Source organism: Gopherus flavomarginatus, chromosome 6, assembly GCF_025201925.1.
Source record: "Gopherus flavomarginatus isolate rGopFla2 chromosome 6, rGopFla2.mat.asm, whole genome shotgun sequence".
Lineage (NCBI taxonomy): Eukaryota > Metazoa > Chordata > Testudines > Testudinidae > Gopherus > Gopherus flavomarginatus.
This window is the reverse complement of record NC_066622.1, coordinates 1,585,898-1,610,369: the sequence shown is the minus strand read 5'-3', so window position 1 is coordinate 1,610,369 and position 24,472 is coordinate 1,585,898. Positions and strand designations below refer to the sequence as shown.

Genomic DNA, 24,472 nt, shown 5'->3' with positions numbered 1-24,472 from the left:
CTGAATGTGTCAAATCGCTGGTTTTAAATTCCTGAATTTTCCCCAGTCAAAATGGCTGCCATCTAGAACGGTATTTTCAAGAGGGTTGATACCAAGTTGGACTGAGTTGAGCTGACCACGATTTCCTTATAGTCTTTGCATGTAGAAGTGAGGCAGCCCCAAGTGAAGATGGCCACGGCCACCATCTCATTGCTTCCAGTTAAACTGGAGACAATGTCATTAGCTGGGCCTGGGTGGCTGCCGCTCCCTGGCTTGGGACCTCCTAAGGAAGGTAGGATGCAGGAAGGTGCTGGGGGTTGTGAGAGAGACTGAAGTGTGCATGGGTGTGTGGGGAGTAGGAGAGAGGAATAAGGATACAGGGGGAAGATTGAGGTGCATCTGAGGGAGCCATGGTTCATGGCAGGAGGCTGAGGGGTAGGGGACTCAGATGAGGGTGCAGGAGGTGAGGCTGAAGGATTGCAGTGGAATGTGGGCAGAAGCCAGCAAATGAAGGGCAGAGGGGAGATGTACGGGCAGGATACTGCAAAGGGAAAGTGGGGAAACATAGAGCCAGCGCACTGTGGAAGAGGAAACAGGCTAGTGATAAGAGGGGCAGAGTAGCCTAGCTGGTCCCTCTCCCCAGGTTCAGGAGACTGCACATGGAAATCCCTCCAAGCAGCCAATAGGAAGCCTGTATTTGTGTGTGTGAATTTTGAATGTGAAATGCTCGTGCACAATCAGGACCGGGTTTACCATGGCACCAGGCCCATGCTCAAAAGGGGCCCCAGCCCGGCCCATTCCACTTGCACTGCACCCTGAACTGCTGGCTCCTCTCCCCCTTCCCCACTCGCTCCTCTCAGCCATCCTGGGCCCCCTCCCACTGCTCTCACAGGCTGAGTGCTCCTCTCTGCTCCCGGGGGTGGGACCTGCCTCTTCGTGCCGCTCTGCAGAAGCCGCAGGCTGGGAAAGTCATCTCCACCTGGGCACTAGTGCTAGCAGGAATGGCACCAGGGTTTTTAGCGCCCTAGGCGCAGGGCCGGCTCGCCAGTCCCGCGCCTCTGGTGGATCTACCACAGATGTTCCACCGGAGCCGCAGGACCAGCGGACCATCCGCAGGCACGCCTGCGGGAGGTCCACCAGAGCAGTCTGCTGCCCTCCCAAATCCTGGCGCCCTAGGCAACCGCCTAGGTCGCCTAAATGGAAGCGCCGGCCCTGAGCGCCAGGCAGGCAGGGCTGGGTGAGGGCCTGGGGGACGGGGCTGCTCTGTGCTCCTGAGCTTCAGCTGTCCTTCTCCCTAGCACTGTTCTGGGAGTTGAGATCCCTGCTCTGCTCTGGCTCCACAGGGCCAGGGAGTGTGCCTGGGGGGCACAGCGTGGGGGAGTGGGTCTGGGGGGGCTTTAAGGGGGTGCTGGGCAGTGCGGGAGGGTTGTGTGTTTTGGAGTTTAGGCTGTGGGGGGGATCTGTTGGGGAGGTGCTGAGCAGTGGGGGGGGGTCTGTGGGTCACTGTAGTTGTGCTGGGGCTGTGGGGAAGGACACTGGACAGTGGTGTGTGGGGAAGATCTGTGTGTTTGAGGTGCTAGGGAGTGGAGGGTTCTGTGTGGAGTGCTGGGAAATTGTGGGGCTGTGGGCAGGGGAGCGCTGGGCAGGGATGGTGGCATGCAGGGCACTGTGCATTTGTGGTGAGGAGGTCTGTGGAGAGTGGCACTGGGCATAGAGAGTCGGGGGTGCTGGGCAGCAGGGCTGTGTGGTGTGGCACAGGCCCGCCCCCGAGGGGAAGGGGCATGCTGGCAGCACAGGGTTGGGCAGGCCAGTTTGTAAACCAGTGCCCTCGCACTGGACTGGGTGGAGGGGGTCACCCCCACCATGCCGTACCCCATTGCCCCTAGCTGCCCCCTAGCTTCGGGGACCAACCCCCTTGCACCATGCTCCATTGCCCCCATAGGGACCTACAAATAAGTTTGGCACTGGGCCCCCAGAAAGTCAGTCCAGCCCTGCACACAGTTTGAATGCAGGCAGCTTCCACCTAAGGGCTCAGTATCCAGGGAGAGGATTAAAAACCCCATTTGTTAAAACCACGATTTTCAAAACCATCTCATGAGCTGTTGGAATCTGCTCCTGCTATTTGAACCTTTCGGGATGGGAAGGTGCAAAGATGCCAGCTCCTTCGCAGTAGGGGCTGTTGCTGCCTGAGATCATGGAGCCCGGTCCCACAAGGGTCGGGACTCCTTTCATAGCCCCAGTGTCCTCTCCACTTAGGGGACAAACACAACTCTTGGAATTAGCACCAGCCAGGCAATGTGTCTCTCTGAGTTGCTGACGTATTAAGACATGAAGGCCAGGCTCTTACGAAGAGGGGCTGTGCTGCTCCCTTCAGATATTTCTGTATCATGAATGTTGGGGTCCCCCCCCCCGACGGAGCTGTAATGTAACTCAGCTCACCTTGCTGAATGGGGCAGACACTGTCCTGTACAGAACTCAGTTGTTCAGAGTTAGGTCTGGGATTTCATTTTCCGCTGTTGACAGAATTGACTATAAAGCACTGGGTTCTAAGGTGCAGCAGCCACACCTGAAGTCTACCCTGTGACTAGCCTGTCTGATTTGTCCATTCATTGTCATCAGTGCTTAAAAGCAGCACATGTAGGTGTTATTAAAGGAATAAGCCAGGACACCGAAGACCAGCTGAAATGTTTCCATCACAGATTTCTTAGACTCTAGTTTGGATCTTGAGGTGTTTGCAATTCAGCAAACTAAACAGTTTGAAAGTGACCAGAAACAAAAGTGAAAGGGGTAATCAGCTTACTTGTCCAAGCTGAGAGGAATGCAATCAGCAAGTGCAGCACAGTGGCCAGGAAATTGCCTTTTTTCTGGGTTAATTTATTATTTATGCAGCAAAGAGTCCTGTGGCACCTTATAGACTAACAGACGTATTGGAGCATGAGCTTTTGTGGGTGAATACCCACTTTGTCGGATGCATGATGAAGTGTATTCACCCCCGAAAGCTCATGCTCCTCAATAAATTTGTTAGTCTATAAGGTGCCACAGGACTCTCTGCTGCTTTTACAGATCTAGACTAACGCGGCTACCCCTCTGATACTTTATTTTTTATGGCACCCAAAAGGATGCTGAGCATTTTTACAGACCAAATAACTGCTCTGAAGTCATTGGGAGTTAGGGACATTTGGTACCTTGCAGGAGCAGGCTCTCATAGGTTAATGGCAATATAGGTGGGAGATATGCTGGGGGGTTGAAATCTGTAACTTGACAGTGTCTCTTTAACTACTTGGGGAAGGTGGGTGCTTGATGTGACTGAACAGGTGCTGAAGTTGCTGATCTAAGGGGAACCTGCTAGTATCTGCTATGGGGACAGACGCAGCGGTTGTGATCCTGACAACTCTGAGCGTGGGCCAAGTAAACCCATGCTGGATTTTACTGAAACTCCATTAGGTCTATTTCTTTCTCAGCCATAAAGGAGTGTGTCTGCAAAGGGAAACCTGCTCCAGCTCCCTCCACACACTCACAAGCCTGTTTTCTTCTCTGAGATCACTAATATTCTACACTGGCCTGTTCCCATGGGTGGGTGGGAAGTGCTGGTGAGGAGCAGGAGAGCCAGCACATCTCATTAATCAGGCACAACAGGAAAGGAGATGGAGACAGCAATCAGAGTGGGCCAGCAGATCTACACAGCTAAGTTCCTCCTGGCATCATTGCAAGCACCTGTTTATAGCATCATAGGCCTGAAGGCTTTAGAGCATTGTGAGCAGCTAGTCTGATGTCCCACATACACGGGCCGGGCCGTGTGGTTTCACCAAAAGACCTGCAGCTGTCTCTCTGCAGCCTTAGAGAGCTGCGACCTTTGCTCTCAAGTGCGATCAGTATGGCCAAGGTAATGACGCAGCAGGCTGCTGTGTCTGCTGCTCTTGACTTTCCCTGTCTACTACTACTGTGTGACTCTGTGTGCTGGGCATTGGCACAGTGCTGCTGCCCACTTGCTACGAGCAGAACTCATTTAGTTTTGGGGTGGAACTTGGGCAGCCCAAACTTCAGGCCGGTTCAAGCCCACAACTGACAGCCATGGGCAATGGCTGAATTTGCCCAACAGGTGGCTTCCAAAAAAACTGGAACTACTAGAGCCATTCACCTACCCCACTTCCAATTTCTTCCCCTACCCCATTCTCCTTGTCCCCACGTCTCTTCCCGTTGGGCTAGCGGTCTGTGGGCAGAGCAGACCCTGTGGGGGGCAGAGGGAGCAGTATCTAGGAACGTTGTCCGTTGCTTCCCAGTGGAGAACCTTTAGCTGATGGGACGAAGAAAGGTAGATATTGCCCTGTCCTAAAGGAAATAAAACCCTTAGTCCTCTGCTGCCTGTAACCATTGTTAACATACTTAGCATCTTGGCAGCAGTTGAAACTCTAGATCTCAAAGTGCTTCACCAAGGTGGGTCACTGTTATTAGGCCCTGTGCTGTTTGTTGTGCAGTAGTTTGGGGGTTTTGCGAACTGCAGAAAACGGGCAGTACCCAGCTGAGATGAGATGGGCATTTAGGAAGGGGGCATGTCACGACCCAGTCTGAAACTGACCACAGCTGCTGTGCTTTGTCTGACTCTCCCCTACAGCAGACTGACTGCTGTGCGGTACCGTAGTGTCTAGAGGCCCAACGCAAATCAAGGCCCTCCAGCAGCAGGCTCTAGGGCAGGCCAAGGGGATTTGAAGACTATCAGCTTAGCCGCCTTTGTCACATTCTCCCTGCGTCCTGGGCTCTCCTGCCACCATGGCAGTGGTGGTTGGCATCGATATAGGTGCCCAAAGTGCCATTGAGCTCGCTCTCCCTTAGGTGACATGTAGCTGATGCACAAACGGAGCATTTCCCAGCAGAAACTTGGGGAAATTCACTGGGCCACAGAACATACGAAGGGCCCTGCTGGGTCAGAACAAAGGTCTCTCTAGCACAGTATCCTGGTGCTTCCAGTGAGCCGTCCCCTGTTGTCCAGTCCCAGCATCTGGCAATCAGAGGCTTAGGCAAATCCAGAGTGTAGGGTTGCATCTTTGCTCATAGCCATTGCTGGACCTATCCACCCATCTAATTTGTTTTTGAACCTAGTTTTACTTTGGCTTTCACAACATCCCTGGCAATGAGTTCCACAGGGTGACTGTGTGTTGTGTGAAGAAGTTTGTTGTGTGTTGTGTTTAGTTTAAACCTGCTGCCTGTCATTTCATCAGTGACCCCTGGATCTTGTGTTATGTGAAGGGGTAGATAACTCTTCCTTAGTCACTTTCTCCAAACCGTTCCTGATCATCTAAACCTCTATCATATCCCCCAGATGTAGCTGCAGACTGTGTGCTGAGGCCTGGGGATCTGCCCTGCTTTCCTAGCCTCGGTGAGAGCTGGCAATCTGGCTCCCTTTGATACGTTGGGAAGTCCCCTTCGGGGCTCCATGTTTGCTCTGGAGATACTGTTGTTAGGTGTGTAGTGCTCTCGGTGGGCCTGGTGCCGCCAGGTGGGTGGCAGGCTGAGCTCCCTGTCCCAAAGGGCGTATAAGCTAATGCTAGGCCACACCCACAAGCCATGGAGGGGGAAGGGCACCTTGGGGCCCACTTCCCATGGGCAATCTGAGGGAGAGCTGATTACACTGGGTTTGTTAGAAACGAGACGTGAATGAAGTGGCGTTCGCTGGAGGGCTGGCACCAAGAGGCCTCTGCATGTCTGGCCACTAGCCAGCTCTGGGTGTTGGGCCACGCTGGATCCGCCTGTAGCCGCAGACAGGTTAGCGATGGGAGAGACCTCTCTGTCCCCTCCATTTCCTCCTCCCTTGGGTGACATGCAGCAAAGGTGCAGTGTTCTCTGCACCACCACTCACAGCCAAGAGGTGATCTGAGAATTCCTGCTCACGCCAGACCAACTACTGACTGTCTGCAGTGACAGGAAGAGACCTGTGCGCCTCAGGGTGTTCCCCTGCTCCTGCATAGCCTGGCTGGGCTCTCCAGCCTGCGGGCCCAGCTGTGTCCAGCCTGAGAAGAGAAAAGAAGAGAGGCAGGAGAGCGATCATGGGGCTGGGGCTACGTTTTCCACCATCGCAGCGCCACAGCTGGCGACAGCGCTCATGCTCTAGTATAGACGAGGCGCGGCAGTAACCACTGCCAGCTCTGGGCTTGCTCTGAGCACGGTTAAACGGCTCAGTGGGGAAACCTCCAGCACGACATCTGCACAGGGGCTTCCATCACTGCTTCCTCTGGGCGCATCCGAGGGTGGGTGTGCAATTCTGAGAACCCAGTGCAGCGGGAGCCAAGTCCACTAGCAAAAGGCCTAGGCTCGGGCTGCTCCCCTGCCCTGGGGAGTCTGCAGGAGCAGCTGGCCCCTGGTGCAGCAGGGAGACCAGGCAGGGCTTGCCTCAGGAGGGCAACGCCAAGCACCCCGGTAGCAGGGAGGAACCACTCCAGTTCCAGCAGGCAGCCCCGGTTCAGGGAACTCGGCAGGGCAGGCAAAGGAGACGCAGTATTATTGGGAGTTGGGGGCACATGGCTCAGCAGGAGTCTGAGAAGTTGGGGTGTGGTGATCAGAACATCCTGAGGGTCTCCCCCAATACACAGATCTCCTCACCTTCCCATGACACAGGATGTGGTGAGGGCGTGTGGGCTGTCATGGGCTGGAACCAATTCAGAACCAGACTGAGCACTTCCTGCTGAGACAGCAAAGCAAAAAGGGGGCACTAGGAAAACAGGCCAACACAGCCTGGCTCCAGCCCCTTCTGTGGGATCGGAAGTGAAGGCTGCCAGCCCCAGGGGAGGCAGGGAAGGATGTATTATCTCCGTAGGCCACGCAGGAAAACGAAGGGCCAGAGTAGTAGTAGAGCTGGAATAGAGCCCTTGTCCACTGCTCTGACTGCTAGACCAAAGCTAGGAGTCCTGACGCCCAGCCCTCGTCTGCCCGCTAGGTAATAATGAGCCACGTATCAAGTCATTTTGCACGTTGTATTGAGAGTTCCAGAGGCAGGCACACATGGACTGAAGGCCACAGACCAGGAGAGTCGGGGAAGAGTGGTCTGCCTGCAGTCACACACCTACGTGCAGGCAGGGTGGGATCCTCGGGATCACATGCTGGGCTAATGGGGCGCAGTCTTCCTCCAGGAGGTGCCGAAAGAGCTTTGGGCGGACACAATATTCCCGATGGCGCTCTGGCTGCTCGCTCAGCGGGAGTGATCGTGTCATTCCAAAGCAATTTCTCGCCAGCGGCTAGAATGTGTCATGTTCCAGCTGAAATCACCCACATGGCTGCTTCTCCATGGAAGTACCACGCTGCCCCCAGGTGTCCTGACAGTGACTCCAGTGTCACCCTGGTTCCTATGTCTGGAGCTCTGAGAGCAGAGAGTGCCCCTTCCCCAGCCCCATTTAGAAGGGATGAGGAATCTGACAAACGTTATGTGCTAGCACCTCAGGCTTGCTGCTGCGTCTCACTGCTGCCATGCCCAGGGCACAAACTGAGACTCTGGTTGGAGCTCCAGGACCCCACTGTTCTTCCCCTGCCTTCACTTCCCATTCCTCTCAAGTGCTGCATCCAGCCCAACCCTGGATCCACCGCCACCCGCCCAGTGCCTTTGAGCACCTCATTCAGTTGCTGTCTAGGAACATTTCATCTGCCCTCAGCTCCTTCCTTGTCCATCTAGAGATGGAGGTCAGGCCACTTGGAAACCGAAAGGGCAGCAGGACAGTGACGTCCTGCCCAAACTCTCCATCCTGGCCTGGAGGGAGCCTCCTGCTAGGGGAAGAGGAATTGGCCCTGGGTGTATCCCTCCTGCCCAAGGCTGATGCTGTTTCTCAGGGGCGAGGCACTGTGGGCTCACCTGCACAGAGGAACTGCCACAGACAGTGCGGTCACCCACTAGCAGGCAAGGCCAGTCCGTTCTCCAGTAGCTAATGGGAAGGTCCTTATAGACACGACCCTGAGCTTTTCCCAGCCACATCCCCCCGTGGCTCTGCCCAGGAGTTCTCTCTCTCCCAGTGCTGGGCTGGCTGGATCCCTCCTTTTCTGAGCACTACCTGGTGCAAAGCCCAGCCTGTGGCGCAGAGCTGGGGAAGAGTCCTCCTCCCCCGAGCCTGAGTTACACTCACAGCAGCAGGAAGCACGTGCATGTGTCTTGTGACTTTAGCCTCCTGCTGGGGTCCTCTCTGGCCTGCTGCAGATGGCCACATCCACATTGTGGCCGGCAGCTGGTGACTGCCACTTCTGCAGAGCCTCTTCTGGTGGTTTCTCCCCAGGAAGCACGCAGCTATCTTTAGCTAGCAGGAGCACCAGACTGCAGGAGAGCCCTGTGGACTCAGCCTCCTGCTGCTCCCCCTGCTCAGTGCAGGCAGCGAGGAACCGGGGCCAGCTCCTCCCTGGTCTAACCAGACCTCGCTCATGTCAAAGAGGAGCCCGGCCAGTGGGGAGATGTACTGTGCCTCACCCCAACACACGCAAGCCCAGATGTGATCTGGGACCTGCCTTTGAACTGCAGCTAGGTTCAGTTTGTGGGGTGCCCACTTTGCCCCACCCAGAACTGCTGCTGCAGTAGGTCCCAGGACCACATGTCCTTTGAGGTGGGGCTTTCAAGTACACTGGAGAGGCAAATCGGGTGACCAGATGGGCCGATTTTATAGGGACAGTCCCAATTTTGGGGGCTTTATTGTATATAGGCTCCTTTTACCCTCCACTCCCTGTCCCGATTTCTCAGACTTGCTGTCCGGTCACCCTAGAGGCAACACAGTGCCTGGGTGGGAGTGCACCCTGTGTGGAGCCCTCTGCAGGTCCCAGCTCAGGGCGGGGAACTGGCCACTTTACCCAGCAAAGTGCTGAGTGCCTGTCTGGCTGTCCGTCCCCTCCGCCCCAGGAGTGGGGTCTCTTGGCTCTGTTTGAAGCTCCCTGGAAGGCCCATCTGCAGCCAAGCACCTGTTGCAGTAACTGTTGGGTGGGACTGGAGGTTTCTCTTTCGCTTGTTCAGGCCCTGCCTTCACTTCCTGTTTCTCCTGCCTGCAGAGTCTCTGCTTCCCCAGATCAAGGCAGGCAGCCACAGTGACAGCACTTGCTGGGCTCATTCATGGGAGTGGCTGCCCAGAGGCCCAGGGCCCCCACAGCAAGAAGGAGCCCGGGCATGTTAAAGAGCAGAGCTTAAAACTCCTGACACCCACCACCTGGGGTATCCCAGTCTCCCTCATTCTGCTGCTGTGCAGGAATACCAGCCCCTGCTATCCCAGACTGGCCCTGCCGCCTCCTAGCCCTGGCCCACAGCCCCCAGCTCTTCCAGACCAGCCCTGCCACTGTCTCCTAGCCCTGGCCCACAGCCCCCTGCTCTTCCAGACCAGCCCTGCCCCGCCTCCTAGCCCTGGCCCGCAGCCCCCTATTATCCCAGACTGGCCATGCCGCCTCCTAGCCCTGGCCCGCAGCTCCCTGCTATCCCAGACTGGCCCTGCCACCTCCTAGCCCTGGCCCACAGCCCCCTGCTCTTCCAGACCGGCCCTGCTGCCTCCTAGCCCTGGCCCGCAGTCCCCTGCTCTTCCAGACCAGCCCTGCCACCGTCTCCTAGCCCTGGCCCGCAGCCCCCTGCTCTTCCAGACCGGCCCTGCTGCCTCCTAGCCCTGGCCCGCAGCCCCCTGCTCTTCCAGATCAGCCCTGCCACCGTCTCCTAGCCCTGGCCCGCAGCCCCCTGCTCTTCCAGCTCTCCCACTCCTGAGCAGTTGGACCCAGTTGTCTTTGCAGAGCTTTTTGTTGCAACAGGGAACTAACCAAACTCCCCTCAATCCAAGAGGTTACTGCGTAAAGCTAGTGGCCTCACTCCCCAGCTTGGTGCGTCCCGGTGCTCTCACCCTAGCTCACAACAGGAACGTGTGTGGTCTGTGTTCCTGTCACCGCTATGCCGCCATTCCACCCACCTCTTGGCCTGTTGTTTAAAGCAGCCAGAGAACTGGCTGTGTAACTACCTGAAACTGGCCTGGCTCCTCTGGCATACACAGAGACCAGCAAACCATCCAAGGGCCCGTTGTGCCGAGAAAGTCCTGCAGAGGCTGTTAAGGGAAGGAGTTACTTCTAGTCCATTAGAACAAACCATTATCCCAAAGGAAGAGACCCAGGAAGCCCTGGTGCCTACCTATAGCATGACCAGATGTCCCGATTTTATAGGGACAGTCCCGATATGTGGGGCTTTTTCTTGTATAGGTATCTATTAGCCCCCACCTCCTGTTCTGATTTTTCACACTTGCTATCTGGTTACCCTACCTACCTGTCAGGAATGGTCCTTGGAGCAGTGTCTCAGGGGCTGGCAGAGCGCTTGAAAATGCATATGATGCTATGAGCCCTTGGTGTGCAGGATGGGCTGACAGATGCCCGGGCAGGAGAGCAGGTAACGAAATCCAACCGCAGCTGGGATGCTCAGAGGAAGACAGCTGCTTTTGGGATTCCGTTGCCCGCTGTCGCGCCATCGAGTGGGCAGGTGGGTATCCAGTGCCACAATCCCCAGGAACCAGGCCCAGCAGGAAAGTCCAGCTTCAGATTCCTGGGGTGGGTGTAGAGAAAGACAGACTAACACCCCATAAAGTAGCAAGGCTACAACAACACTGCGAACAGTCAAACGTCAGCCTGAGACTCCCTAGTGGGATACATCCAGGAGAGGACGATCACTTACCACAGCTGCCAACAGTGGGACCCACATGAGGGAGAGGTGGGAACATCCTGAACTCACCCAGCAGCCTCTTCCCAGGGTCCATGAGCGTGCAGCAGATCACTCTAGGAAGAGGAACCCCTCCAGAATCAAGCCCTCAGGAGCATGGTTAGTCAATGCTGCGGGCCCATCACCGTTATGCAGTCTAGCCACAGGAGCAGAGAAGCCTCTGACCCCAGCAGAGGGGCCAAGGAATGGAGCCGTCCCACTCGCTGCAGGTGCTGTGATCTGCTCAGACTTCGTAAGCTAAGCTGCTCTACGCAGAGTCAGGTGCTGGGTTTTAGAGATCTGGGGAGCTACAGGAAGTGTTGATGTAAAGTGGTGCTCTTCCCTCGGGGTCATTAGTGACCCCAGTGTGTGACCATGGTGCTCTGTGGCCTGGGCCGCTGGAGGTGACCTCTCTCCAGGAAGACCTGCCCACGCAGGGTTAGTAAAGATCGCTGGGCATGTGTCCTGGCCAAAAGTACCATTTGGGTAATGACGTTCTGCTAAAGTCCTTATGCCCTGTCCGTTGGACAAGGGATTCTTCTTCACTTCCTCCTCCAAAGCTGGTGCTGGGTGCTGTTAGAGAGCTTCTGTGCTCCACCCCAGAGGGGGCTGCAGTCTGATGGTGGGTATAGTGAGCTCTGTGAGTACATGCCTGGTTTGTAAGGGGTTGGCGTAGGGAAGGAGCTGTAGAGATACAGTTATAATGGGGGGAGAGGGATCTTGCAGCAGTTCCACTCCCGGCAGGAGGCTCTACAAGGAACAGGGCAGAAGCTCTGGCTCTGGGGTGGAGCCCAGGCAGTGCAGTGCTGGAAGATGGTTCTAGGGAGGGAGTCAGTGTGTTGGTGGTAAGAAGAGGCTGGTAGCAGCACTGCCGGCCTGGCCCTGCTCCCAGCAGGAGGGGCTCTGAACAGGGTGGCTAAAACTGCAAAGGCAGACGGAGGAGAACAAAGAGCTCACCTGGACCAGCCCTTTCCTAGGGAAGGAGCATCTGGCATTGTAGGAGAGGCTTCTTTAATGCCTGGAAACCTGAGACAGCCCCCCCGCTCCCCCTGTCCTTTCATCCTGGCTTACGCACTGCCAGCGAGGGAGGGGGCCCAGAGGTGTTCAGCACCTCAGAGGCCAGCTAGGCTCATGCAGGGAGGGGAGAAGCAGGCAGGGCTGCTGGTTTGAGGTGGGGAGCAGGAGTCAGGGTTCGGTTGCCGATTGCTGAGTTGGGAGCAGCACCAGCGCTGGTAGAAGGAGGGGACATCCCAGGGAGGGTCTGTGAGGGACGGTGGGGGCAATCCCGGAGGAATTCCCGACCTGGCCTCTCTTCTCTTCTGCTCCTCTCTGAAGGTTTCACAGACAGTTGCTAGCAAGGTGTGACCAGCCCTGACAACCACCTGCTGCTTCGGCCTTCCACTCAGTAAGGGGATTCAGCGGCTGCGCCCTCATTCAGGGCTCATGGGGTGGCTGGATCCAAGCAGATGGGAGGAAGAGCAGGAAGTGAAGTTGCTCCCCCTCCCCCACGTGCCCAGGGTAATTCCAGGGCAGGCTCTGAAAACTGGCAGAAAGTCAGCTGTGAGCAGTGCCCGGACTCCTCAGCAGGGAGTCACAGCCACAAGCTGGCGCAAGGTGGGGCTTGAAGCTGGCTCTGCCCTGGACCGTCTGCCACCCCAAAGGCTCAGGCTCTGCCTCTGGGCTGTGGGAAGGATGTGTTGGCGCTGCAAGGGGCTGGGGCATGCCAGGTCCCTGGGGCCAAGCTGCTCTGCATGGAAGGGGCGAGTCCCCTGGGTTTAGTGGCGGGTGTGGTTCCAGCGAGCAGTGCTTCAAGTGCAAAGCCCAGTGCTTTGGGGGTGAGACCTGCCTGGGATTTACACTAGCAGCAGCCCTGCCCCGAGCTCCAGCAGGGCTCCTCCCGCAGGCCTTGGGATGCAGGGGAGGCCGGTAGATTCTGCCCGGGGAGGCTGGCGGCCTTGCTAATCATGAGTTGTTACTTGGGTGAAGGCGTTGGCTGGAGATGAGGGCACAGCGGAAATCCCTAGGGAGAGACACCCCAAGGTTCTCTCTGCCTGCGCCCCTGCTCCTCAGCTCTCTCCAGGCCCCTGGCGCTGCCCTCCCGCCTGCCCCCCTCGCAGGCACTGGCACAGGGCAGGCTCTAGTGCACGTTAGCAAGCTCAGTGGGGAGGGGCAGACAGGCACCGAGGAGCCGCAGTGGCCCAGTCCTGCTTCTCATCCCTGCCTGTCCCAGGACTCCCTCAGCCCTGCCAGGAGAGGGCACCACTCCCAGTCCTGCTCAGGTGCCTCTCACCAGACAGAGAAGCTGCCTGTTAGTGGAACTTGTCTGCAACCCCCCTCCCCTGACAAGCCTGCGCTGCCTGGCCCCTCCAGTGTGAGGAGGGCCTGCCTGGCTAGGTGAAGCGGGGCAGCCTGTCTCCTTGGTCTGCGTTGTGCCCTGGCCCACTGCTGCAGCACCTCCAGCCCAGCACAGCCAGGCTGAAAAGCACAGAGGGTCAAATTGCAAATACAGCAGTCACTGGATCCTTCCAGGATCCTTCCCTGTACCCCTCCACCCCGCCCCCCCCCCACTGGGAACACCAGGCCGGGGGTAGTGGGACATGGGGCGGCAGCTGAACACACATACACCGCTCCCTAGCTAATCCCCCAATGGCATCAGTCCGGCTGCAGGCTCTTTGGAGCAGGGGCTCTGCCGCCTATTTGCAACTCTGGAGTGCTGTATAAATAGGACATTATCACTGTAATGTGGGGGGGCCCCCCCATCTCTGCCTGCGACAGGGCCAGGCAACCTTGCCCCCTCAACAGTGCATGCTCTGTACCTGGCCTCTGCAGACTGGGCCCTTCCCCACTGTGGGGCTGAGAGCTCTTGGCAGGCAGAGCAACTGCAAGGAGGAAATGCTTGTGGGGAGCTGGGAAACAGGAACTGGAGAGTTGGTGGTGTATGGGGCAGAGGGGAATTCAGACCATCTTTTCATATTAGCGAGCAACAGCTCGCAGTGACAGAGCAAAGCACCAGCTCACAGCACGGGCTGCAAGGGTGCTGGCTGTGTGGGCGGGATGGGGGCAGATCCTGGCCACTCTGGTCCCGGCCTCCCCCAATGGGGGGCACTGTGGGAAGTGGGGCAGGAGCGCTGGCTGTGAGAGTATCCCTGTGCTCAGGGGATGCTGAGGGGAGGCAGGGCAGGAGTGCTGGCCATGGGGGGAGCTCCCGGATATGCTAGCCTCACCCTCTCCTAATGGGGGTCATTGTGGGGAGTGGGGCAGGAGCTCTGGCTGTGGGGGGAGCTGCTGGCTACTCTGGTTCCAGACTGTCCCAGCAGCACATGCCTGACAAAGAGAAGTGCCCAGTGTTTCTCCTGTAATGAAAGAGGTGCCGGGGCTCTGAACCGCCAGGCCCGGAGGTGCCGGGCTCTGAACCGCCAGGCCCGGAGGTGCCCGAGGCTCTGAACCGCCAGGCCCGGAGGTGCCCGAGGCTCTGACCTGGCACAAATTAAGCCCTGCAAGTGCCTGTGTTGGTAAAGTGTTCAGCAGGTCCCTCCCTCTCTCCGTGCCATGGGGCAGACGTGGGGCTAGGCTGGGGGGAATTCCAGCCCAAGGGAGGAGTGACTAAGCTAGCGGTGTCTCCCTAGCCCCGCATATCCCAAGCGGTGGGTCACAAGAAGGTTTTAGAGGGGTTCCCATGTCCGGGGCTGGATTTCCTCGTGTGGGCCAGGAGCCAGGGCTGCAGGCCGAGGGGTGGGGGGCCGGGATGGAGGGTGCATGGGTGGGATGGTGGATCGCAGAGACACTGCCATAGGAGAGTGGCCTTAGTGAACAGCTGGGGAACCGTGTGTTCCCTCCAGGGCTCTAGTCCGCGATATGCTCAGCACAGCCAGCGCCCACCGCTCGGCCCTTCCACCTGTGGTGCAGGCCTGGGCTCGTTGCGGGTGGTTGCAGCTGGGGGAGGTGGCCTCCCACAAGGAGGTGAGAGGCTGGGAGAGGGAGGGGCAGTGGAGAGGAAAAGGGGTGACCCAATACTCTCCCATCCCCTTGCCCAAGGGCGCTGGCTTCCCAACCTGGCACAGGTGGGTGGGCAGCCTGCATGCACCTCTCCCATGTGCTCTGATTGATTTCCGACCGGGCTCCCCGCTGGGGGCCACACCCCAGCTGTGGTGCTGCCAGCTTTCTCCTGCCCCCAGACACATGGCAGGGCCAGCCCAGGGGCACTTGGCTCCTCCACCCTCGGTCGGTCGCTCGGTCAGGAGACGCCCTGGGTGACAGGGAGCACATAGGAAACCTTTGGGTGGGATTCAAACCTGCACCACAGCACGTGGCTGGACAGGGTGAGGGATCGAATGCCAGCACCCAGCTGTGCCAGTCAAGGGCAGCTCTCCCAGCAGGGCACAGCTCCCTCCTCTCACCTGCCAGTCCTGAGGGTGGGAGCGTCGTCCTGTGCAGCCATCCTCCGCCTGTGCCAGGTTCAGGCTCCTTCCCCAGCCCCCAGTAGGACTGGGGGCTGCGCGGGGTCCTCTGGGCACAAGGCTCCCCCGCTGTGCCCCAGCCGAATGCTGCACTGGGCAGGAGGGAGCCTGGCAGGCCAGGGGCAGGGCTCTGCACGCTGCCAGCTGAGTGTGGAGTCTGCTTGGGTGGCCCCAGGCTGCCCAGAGGCAGAGGCTGGGGAGGGGTGGGGTGGGGTGGAAGATGGGCTCCTTTCCTCCCTCTCCAGCCGGGGCCTGGCCCCGCTTGCCTGGCTGCCCCTCCAGGTCTGGCTGTTTTATGCAGAGACGCCCAAGGCAATTCCCCCTCGGGAAGCCCAGCGCAGCCAATCATGGACCAGCCCCCCCCCCCTCCAAACTTCCCCTTTTCAAGCAGCAGCAGTTTCACTTTTGCTATTTCTCTGCTCTGCTCCACCCTGTGGTGCCTGGCCAGGCCCCAGGGCAGGGCTGGGCTCCCCCATGGGGAGGGAAGGGCAGCCCCTCGCTCTGTCTCCTCCTGCTGTCGGTGCTGGGGGCTGGTCAGCCCTGGCTGTGCCTTAGGGTGACCAGATGGCCCGATTTTATAGGGACAGGCCTGATTTTTGGGCTCCTATTACCCCCCACCCTGTCCCGATTTTTCACACTTGCTGTCTGGGCACCCCATCCTGCCTGCCCCTCGCGGGAGTGGGGGGGGCAGCTCTTCCGCAGTCCCTGCCCTTTCTGCAGCGCCTGGCCGCTGGCTCAGGCTACCCCTGTAAGCAGTGAGGGGCCAGCTGGCCACAGCGGCCCTGGGGCATCTGGCCAAAGCCAGGGGCTGTTGCCGGCAGTGTCTCTCCATGGCTTTGGCACAGCTGTGTCAGGTGCCAGGCTTTGGGTCCTGAGCCAGCACCAGGGCTGGGGATTTCCACCTGCCGCATCCCTCTACAAACCAAAGGAACTGAATGTTGCAGTTCCCACTGCCCCTTTTCTGGGAGTTCATGGGCCTGTCTCCCCAGAGCTTCCGCTGGCCTCAGCGCCCCTGAGCTCGGGTGATACCAGAGCCAGGCTGGGTTACGCCCTGGATAAAGCCTGTGTTCAGCCTGGGACTGGAGCTGGGCTGAGAATGGTCCTTTAACCCCAGCACAGCCACTGCCAAGTATTTGAACTGTGCTGGCACAATTCTGCACACAGCTGAAATCCCCCTCCCACGGCGGCCTCCCACCCCTGGGGGCTAGACCCTGCCATTGGGCTGCTGAGATCCATGAACCTACCACCACTGTACACCATGCTCTCGCCTGGTGCCTTCCCAAGGGCCCCACCCCCTAGGGCTGCCTGTCCTGTCACCATGTTGCTGGGCCTTCAGGGTTTGAGGCAGCTGCCAGGGCCCCACTTACCTAGCCAGCCAGGACACTGCAGTGTGTGGCCATCAGGAGCCTTCCTTCCCAAGAGGCAAAGGGAGCCATAGGCTGGGCCGGGCTGGAGCACACGTGAGGATGGCAAAAGGGTGTGTCAGAAGGGAGCACAGATCTAGGTGGACGTCTACATTGAACTTGACTCAATGGTTCACTCCACTCCTGCTGTCTGAATGCTCTGTGGCTGGCTTCGCTCCCCTTCCTGTCCACAACTAGGAGCCCTCAATGGGATGTGCCCATGAAAAGGGCTAATGCGGTCCTAGGATGTGTCAGGTGAGGTATTTCCAGGAGAGACAGGGAAGTGTTAATACCTTGTACAAGGCACTGGGAGCCCTCCTCTGGAATACTGTGTGCAGTTCTGGTCTCCCGTGTTTACAAAAGATGCCGTCTAGCTGCAACGGGTGCAAAGAAGGGCTACTAGGCTGAACCGAGGAATGGAAAACCTGCCTTATGAGAGGGGATCTTGGCTTGTTTAGCCTGGCCAAATGCAGGCGAGGGGAGAGCTGATCACTGGCTATAAATCCAGCTGAGGGGGAACACCAGGCAGGGAGAGGTTATTTCAATTAAGTGACAGTCTCAGCTGGAAATTAGGAGAGGGTTTCTAGTCATCAGAGGAGTGAGGTTCTGGAGCAGCCCCCCAGGGGGTGCAGAGGGGGCAGAAAACCTAACTGGCTTCATGCCTGAGCTTGATACGTTTTCGAGGGGATGGTGTGATGGGGCTGCCTCCGATGGCATGGAGCCGATCTGGGAGTGCCAGCAGCACAATCCCAACAGCCGGAGATGGGACACTAGCTGGGAAGGGCTCCAAGTCACTGCCGAGACTTCTCTCCCAGGGGTCTGGCTGCCGGGTCCTGCCCATGTGCTCAGGGTCTAACCAATCACCAGATCTGGAGTCAGGAAGGAACCTTGTGCTGGTCCCTTCATAGCGTGGCCCCCAGGTAACATGGAACTTGCAGAAATGTGTCCTTTGGGAGGCTACCACAGCGATGGGGCCATGGAAAGGCCTAGAAATAACTATCCCCCGAGCCCTCTTGTGTACGGTGCCAGGGAAAGCAGCTGGTGCGTGGAGCCCCCGTTGTGCAGCTTTCAGGGCTGGCTAACTGCAATTCGTGGCATTGGGAGAGGCGGTTCCGCCCCGGTGGAGTGTAGCCAGGAGGTGCCTGAACCGCACAAGTCAGGGAAGGCATCTTGAATTACACTGCCTGGCAGAGAGCGACGGAAACTGGCACATGGGCCCTGGCCAGCCCAGCCCTGCTGCTGTTTGACAGGGACAAGCAGGGAAACCTGAGCCCGAGATCCAAGCGGATTAGCTGGCTTTGGTTTCTGCAGTGGCTCAGCTCCAGCTTGCAGGTGTTCGGTGGGGAGGGGGGTCTGCCCCCAGCTTCACCCACAGCCACTTTCCTGCTCTCCCAAAGCAGCACGAGGCTACTTGGATCCAGTCCAAGCCCCCTGCAGACATCTCGGGGGGGGCATCATGGAGGTCATAGTAATCCCCTCTTTGTCCCCACAGAGCCCAAGCGATGCCCCTCCGTCCCCAGGAGGCAGGGAAAATATCTTGCTGCTTCTGGAGGGGTGGTGGTGTCTGTGAGGCACAGAGAATCTGGGCCAGAGCGCAGCATTGAACCCAGAGCACTTTACCCACAAGGGCATCCCGCCTGCCTGCCTGCCTAGCCACGGCCCACATGCTTGTGCTAAGCAGCCGCAAACCCACACCCTAGCGGCCTCATGCTGGCCACCATGGTTCAGCCGGTGTGACGGCGCCATTTGCAGGTCGGAGTGTCCGGCCCTCCTCCAGGTGAGTGCTAACGAAACGTCCTTGCTGCGGTCAGGCAGTGCAGGCCTGCGTGTGAGGCTGCAGCTGGGGGCCTCGGTAGGTGTGGAGTGCAGTAGGGAGAGGAGGTTGGCTTTCCAGAGCAGTTTGCAGCCAGACTCCATTAGCCTTTCTTTGTCCTCGGTAAGGAGTGTGTTCAGCCTGTGCTAAGGCAGTGCTGGTGTCATTTCACGGCCTGGCCCCACTCTGGAACCAGTTTTGGAATGTCCTGGAGTTCTGTCACCATCCCAGCGAGCAGAGTCGGTGGCCAGGTCCTCCGCCTGGGCGCACTGTCTGCAGCTCCAGCCTTTAGGAGCTCAGCTCCCGGAGCTCTGCCCCAATCCGCAGAATCCTGGGCTGCCCTACCCAGGCGGTGGCTTCCCCACCTCCCAGTGCAAGAGGGCTCGGCTGGCCCCCCACCCCCTCCAAAACCGCTGTCTTTACCCATGATGCTCTGTGCCAGGGCTCTATTCAGCTGAACATCCCTGAGGTGGGGCACAAGCTGGGGCTGGCGGTGGGAGCCCCCAGCCCGTCTCCCCTCTGACCATGGCGAGGCCACTTGGAAGTGATCTGCGCCACCATCTGCCAGCACCGCCCCGGCAGGGACAAGCCGGCACGGCTCTGCTGAGGCTGAGACTCGTTGTCAATTAACTGACACCTGGGAAAAGCCCCCTGGTCCCCAGGGGCAGGTGCTTTCCAGCAGCCCTGGCACTGGGCTCCGGGGTGGGGGCTGTGAAATCCCTGCAGGCCCCTCTGGCTGGCCGAGCAGCCCCCATGCTGCCCCTGCCCCCTGGGGGCGCCACAGCCCCGCACCCCCGCCAGGGCCTGGGAGACTGGGCAGAGCTGGGGGTGCTGGGCCCGCACGCGAGCCTGGGGCGGCACCAGCTGGTCCCCGACCCAGGGGGAGCTCCCAGCGCCGGCCAGCAGGGGGCAGCGTGAGCGGCGGCAGGGCCCGGCCGGCCGCTCTTCCCGCCGCGCCGCTCCGCTCCGCTCGTCGGCAGCGTCCGCGGGCCGCGTAAGTGGGGCTCGTGCGGCCGGGTGCCCCCCCCGCCCCGCCGGTGCCCCTCACTCCCGACCTGCAGCCCCAGGTCTGCCCCCCCCGCCTGCAGCCCCAGCTCTGCCCCCCCTGCTGGTGCCCCTCACTCCCGACCTGCAGCCCCAGGTCTGCCCCCCCCCGCCCTGCCGGTGCCCCTCACTCCCGACCTGCAGCCCCAGCTCTGCCCCCCCCCTCCGCCCTGCCGGTGCCCCTCACTCCCGACCTGCAGCCCCAGGTCTGCCCCCCCCCGCCCTGCCGGTGCCCCTCACTCCCGACCTGCAGCCCCAGCTCTGCCCCCCCCCCCCGCCCTGCCGGTGCCCCTCACTCCCGACCTGCAGCCCCAGCTCTGCCCCCCCCCTCCGCCCTGCCGGTGCCCCTCACTCCCGACCTGCAGCCCCCGCTCTGCCCCCCCCCCCGCCCTGCTGGTGCCCCTCACTCCCGACCTGCAGCCCCAGCTCTGCCCCCCCCGCTCTGCCCCCCCCGCCTGCAGCCCCAGCTCTGCCCCCCCCCGCTCCCCGCCCTGCCGGTGCCCCTCCCCTCCGCTGTGCCCCCCCGCCCTGCCGGTGCCCCCCCCTCGCCCTGCAGCCCCAGCTCTGCCCCCCCCTCCCCGCCCTGCTGGTGCCCCTCCCCCCCGCTGGGCCCCCCCCCCCCGCCCTGCAGCCCCAGGTCTGCCCCCCCCCGCCCTGCCGGTGCCCCTCACTCCCGACCTGCAGCCCCAGCTCTGCCCCCCCCCCCCGCTCTGCCGGTGCCCCTCACTCCCGACCTGCAGCCCCAGGTCTGCCCCCCCCCGCCCTGCCGGTGCCCCTCACTCCCGACCTGCAGCCCCAGCTCTGCCCCCCCCCTCCCTGCTGGTGCCCCTCACTCCCGACCTGCAGCCCCAGGTCTGCCCCCCCCCCGCCCTGCCGGTGCCCCTCACTCCCGACCTGCAGCCCCAGGTCTGCCCCCCCCCCCGCCCTGCCGGTGCCCCTCACTCCCGACCTGCAGCCCCAGCTCTGCCCCCCCCCGCTCTGCCGGTGCCCCTCACTCCCGACCTGCAGCCCCAGCTCTGCCCCCCCCCCGCCCTGCCGGTGCCCCTCACTCCCGACCTGCAGCCCCAGGTCTGCCCCCCCCCGCCCTGCCGGTGCCCCTCACTCCCGACCTGCAGCCCCAGCTCTGCCCCCCCCCTCCCTGCTGGTGCCCCTCACTCCCGACCTGCAGCCCCAGCTCTGCCCCCCCCCGCCCTGCCGGTGCCCCTCACTCCCGACCTGCAGCCCCAGGTCTGCCCCCCCCCGCCCTGCTGGTGCCCCTCACTCCCGACCTGCAGCCCCAGGTCTGCCCCCCCCCTCCCTGCCGGTGCCCCTCACTCCCGACCTGCAGCCCCAGGTCTGCCCCCCCCCCCGCCCTGCCGGTGCCCCTCACTCCCGACCTGCAGCCCCAGGTCTGCCCCCCCCCTCCCCGCCCTGCCGGTGCCCCTCACTCCCGACCTGCAGCCCCAGGTCTGCCCCCCCCCCGCCCTGCTGGTGCCCCTCACTCCCGACCTGCAGCCCCAGGTCTGCCGCCCCCCCCCCACCCCCGCCCTGCCGGTGCCCCTCACTCCCGACCTGCAGCCCCAGGTCTGGTTCTCCCCCTAGTCCTGCTGGTGCCCCTCACTCCCGATCCGCAGCCCCCTCCTAGCCCAGCTCTGCCCCCCCCGCCGCAGCTCTGCCAGCGCCCCTCACTCCCAACCCACAGCCCTCTGTGGTTCCGCCCAGGGCTCTCCCTCGCAGCTGGTGCTGGACCTGGACTGAACCTGGCACTGGTGATTTCTCCAGTGCATTAGGGTTGCCTGGTACTTTACAGATGGGATCATGCCCCTGCCTACAGCCTGAGATGCAGCCCATGGGCTGTGGGCCTGGTAACAAACGTGCGGAGCAGAGGGCTGCACTCAGCTGTGGCACAGGGCAGGCAGGCTGTGAGCATGCACAGGGACTCCCAGCACCTTCCCGTGGGCAGCAGCTCTGGCTTTAACCCTCTCTCCATGTCATTGCAGCAGGATGATTCTGGCCTCAGTGAAGATCTTCTGCCGCGGGGGCTTAGCTCCTAGCTGGAGGCTGGCAGCTGCCAGGAGGGGACCTGACTGGTAAGGTTGGGAGAGCCCAGCGGAGCTGAGGGCCCCAGCACCATCTCTCCCTGGATTTCCCATGGCCCAGTGCAGACTGGCCTGACCTTCTCTCGGGCAGAGTGAGCCTTCCTCAGCAGCTAGCAGAGCCTGGCTGCTCCGGGCCAAACCCCAGCAAGCAGCAGCAGCCTCCCCCTCTCTGAACGGGGACTGTGTCCAGGTCCAGGCTGGCTGGTGCTCTAGCAGCAAGACAGAGCTGACCAGCAGTGCCCATGGCCCCTCTTATCCAGGCCCAGCTGCTGCTCCTGTAATTGGTCCCTGTGTGGTGCGGCTTGACCTGGCCACTCAAAGGCTGCCTGGGAGCCTTGGGCGGCTCTGGGGTGAGTCCATGGCAGTAGGGGAGCCAGCCACCAAGCACAGTGTGGGGAGGTCTCTGCTCAAGGGGGACTGGTGAGGAAGCTGAGTAAATCCTGGGGTTTTTGGCTCATGGGTCTCAGTCAAGCCCTCCTCTGACAGGCAGCCGCGCCGGGGTCACCGCCTCACCCCTGCAGATGACGAGCTTTACCAGAAGACAATGCTGAAGGTGCTGGAGCGGGACTCCTCCAGCATGATGTTCATAGACAGCTACACTAGCCGGGGCTTCACCATCAATGGGGACAAGGTGGTGGGGCCCTGTGCCATCATACCACGTGCCATCCTGCAGTGGAATGTGAGTGCCCCAGGGGCCAGTGTGTGGAGCCTGAGGACCTGCCCCTCCCCACAGGGCCTGGGCCTTCAAATCCCCCCTGTGCTGCACTCCCAGCCAGGGGGAAGTGGAGTTCCCCATGCCTAGTCCAGTCCTGGGGGTGGGTGTGTGGGAGACCCAGGGAGCTAGGCCTGAGTGGGAGCACGTCTGTCACTTTGACTCTTTCCTGCCCCCAAGGGGGAGTGCATTTGCTTTGACCTGAGCCTCCCTGGCTGTGTGTTGAAACCTGCCCAGTCCAGGCAACAGTGAGCACCAGTGGCAGGTTGCTATTGGACTAGTGTGGGCCTGATGGCTCAGTGGGGCATGTCCCCCATGCAGGGCACAGGCTGCATTCCAAGCCAGGTGGCATTGTGGGCAGGACAGGTGAGTGTCTGTGTGTCCTTCCTTTCCTTCAGGTTGGCTCCTACCAGGACATCACCAAGGAGAGCCTGGTGCTGTTCCGGCTGCTGGAGCCGAGAATAGGTAGGTGGGGCACAGGGGCATACTCTGCTGCTCCCCGCAGAGCTGTGCTAGTCCCCAGAGCAAGCCAGGAGCAGGGACTGCACTGGCCAAGCCACACTTCTGACCTGCCCCTGGCGTGTGCTGGCACGTGTCCTGCTACCCTGACCATGTGTGTTATCTGAGCCAATGGAGAACTTCCCCTTCCCGACACTGCCCAGCAACAAGCGTTGGGAGTGGGGCAGCCAAGCTGGAGTTACTCAGGGTCTTACGCACAAGGCTTTGGCCACTGCAGTCTGAATGGACGGACGGACCTTGAAGCCGGCTAGCTCCAGGATGGCTGTACTGGTTGTGTGCTGTGCACCCGCTACTGAGGGGGGGAGGCAGGGCTGGGTTTTGCCATGTGGCCAGCACAGCCTCACTCACCTGGGCTTGTCTCTTGCTGCTAGAAATCCTGGTGCTGGGCGTAGGGGACAAGGTGGAGCGGCTGGAGCCTGGTGTCCTGAAGTTCATGAGGGAATGTGGGATCGCTGTGGAGGTGCAGGACACGGTATGGGGGGACATGCTGGGACCGCGGGAGGTGAAGCTGAGCAGACCTGCAGGTCAGAATATCTGCTCAGGAAGCCCAGAACCAGGGGTATGTTATGAGGCAAGGTAACCGCTGTGTCTGTGCCTGCCCAGCCAGGCAGCTGGAACTCGAGTCGCCTAATGCAGCCAAAGGGGTAATGGCCTGGTGCCCCAATCCTCCCCTGGCCCCTTGCTCAGATGGGTGGAGGCCACAAGTGACCCTGCAGGGCCAGGGAGTGTGAAGGACCCATAGTTGCTGTGTTCTGAGCTGGCACTGGGCCCCACATACCCTCCATATCATTTCACTGGACTGTGCACCAGGGGTGCAGCCTCATGATCACGTGCACACGCTGGGGCAGGGCAACTGTGCCCTGGTGACTATTTGCTTGAGATGCACTCCTGCCACCACAAGGTTAATGTTACTTTTCTGATAGGCACCAGGCGAGGACCTCTGTTCCCTGGGCTAACAATCATGTGTCTAGCTGTGAGAGGCAGGCCGGGGCTGGGGCAAATGTTCCATGTGGCCAAGGGCTCTGGGTTAGTCATTGACAGTTTCTGCCTTCTCTTTCACAGCCTAATGCTTGTGCAACGTTCAACTTCCTGACAAGCGAGCGTCGGGCGACCGCGGCTGCCCTCATCCCCCCCAGAGCTGGTAGAGCCCTGATGTAGCAGCAGCTCCACAGCTGAACCCGGCTGGCCCTTGGGACTCTCACCCAGCCTGTGTACAAAGGGTTAAATACCTCCCAGGGCCTGGAACTGGACCATGAGCTGGTAACAGGAAGGAGAAAATGCTTCAGAATAAAGAGTGAGCAGCTGCCCTGCATGCAGCCTCACAGTGCTGCTATGAAGACTGGGCAGCCTCGAGAAAAGCAGGCTGCCCTCATCCTGTGCTTCCTTCCTCCTGCCCTGGGCCTGGCCAGTCGCTCATCAGGCTGCTGCTGGGGAGGGAGCAAAGGGGCTAGAGCAGCCCTTGGAAAGCAGGGGCAGCTACTCCCCCCTTGGTGCAGAACTGTTCTTGGCACAGGCTGTAGCCCCCCAGGCAGTACTAGGCCCTGCCCCTTCCCCTCCACCCTTGCAGGAGAGTTTCTGGGCTGGCCCCAGCTTGCTCCTGCCCTGACAGGTACCAGGGGTTGGCTCAGCTGCAGCTCCTCCACATCCCCCAGGCAGCAGAATAACCCCTGGGAAGCACCTCAGCAAGCTGGGGTGTTCAGGTGGGAGTGGCCAGTAAAACCTGCCCCAGGGGGTGGGAGGGGGATGGGAATGGGGACAGCTGTTACTCTCACAATCTTGCACCAGAGCAAACTCT

At 60.4% G+C, this 24,472-nt stretch overlaps 1 protein-coding gene across 14 annotated transcripts; it reads left to right on the top strand.

Moving 5' to 3' along the window:
* The first annotated feature begins 19,370 nt into the window (after positions 1 to 19,370).
* On the top strand, positions 19,371 to 24,038 carry NDUFAF3 (NADH:ubiquinone oxidoreductase complex assembly factor 3). Of its 14 annotated transcripts, none has more exons than XM_050957582.1 (6): positions 19,371 to 19,391; positions 21,348 to 21,437; positions 21,933 to 22,125; positions 22,557 to 22,623; positions 23,049 to 23,149; positions 23,740 to 24,038. In XM_050957582.1, the coding sequence occupies exons 2-6, from the start codon at positions 21,352 to 21,354 to the stop codon at positions 23,833 to 23,835; spliced, it is 543 nt and encodes a 180-aa protein (XP_050813539.1). In that variant the 5' UTR covers positions 19,371 to 19,391; positions 21,348 to 21,351; the 3' UTR covers positions 23,836 to 24,038. The 14 variants fall into 14 exon arrangements, with proteins under 14 accessions (XP_050813539.1, XP_050813538.1, XP_050813537.1 ...); XM_050957581.1 differs by lacking the exon at positions 19,371 to 19,391 and adding an exon at positions 19,445 to 19,465; XM_050957580.1 differs by lacking the exon at positions 19,371 to 19,391 and adding an exon at positions 19,554 to 19,574.
* The last annotated feature ends 434 nt before the right edge of the window (positions 24,039 to 24,472 follow it).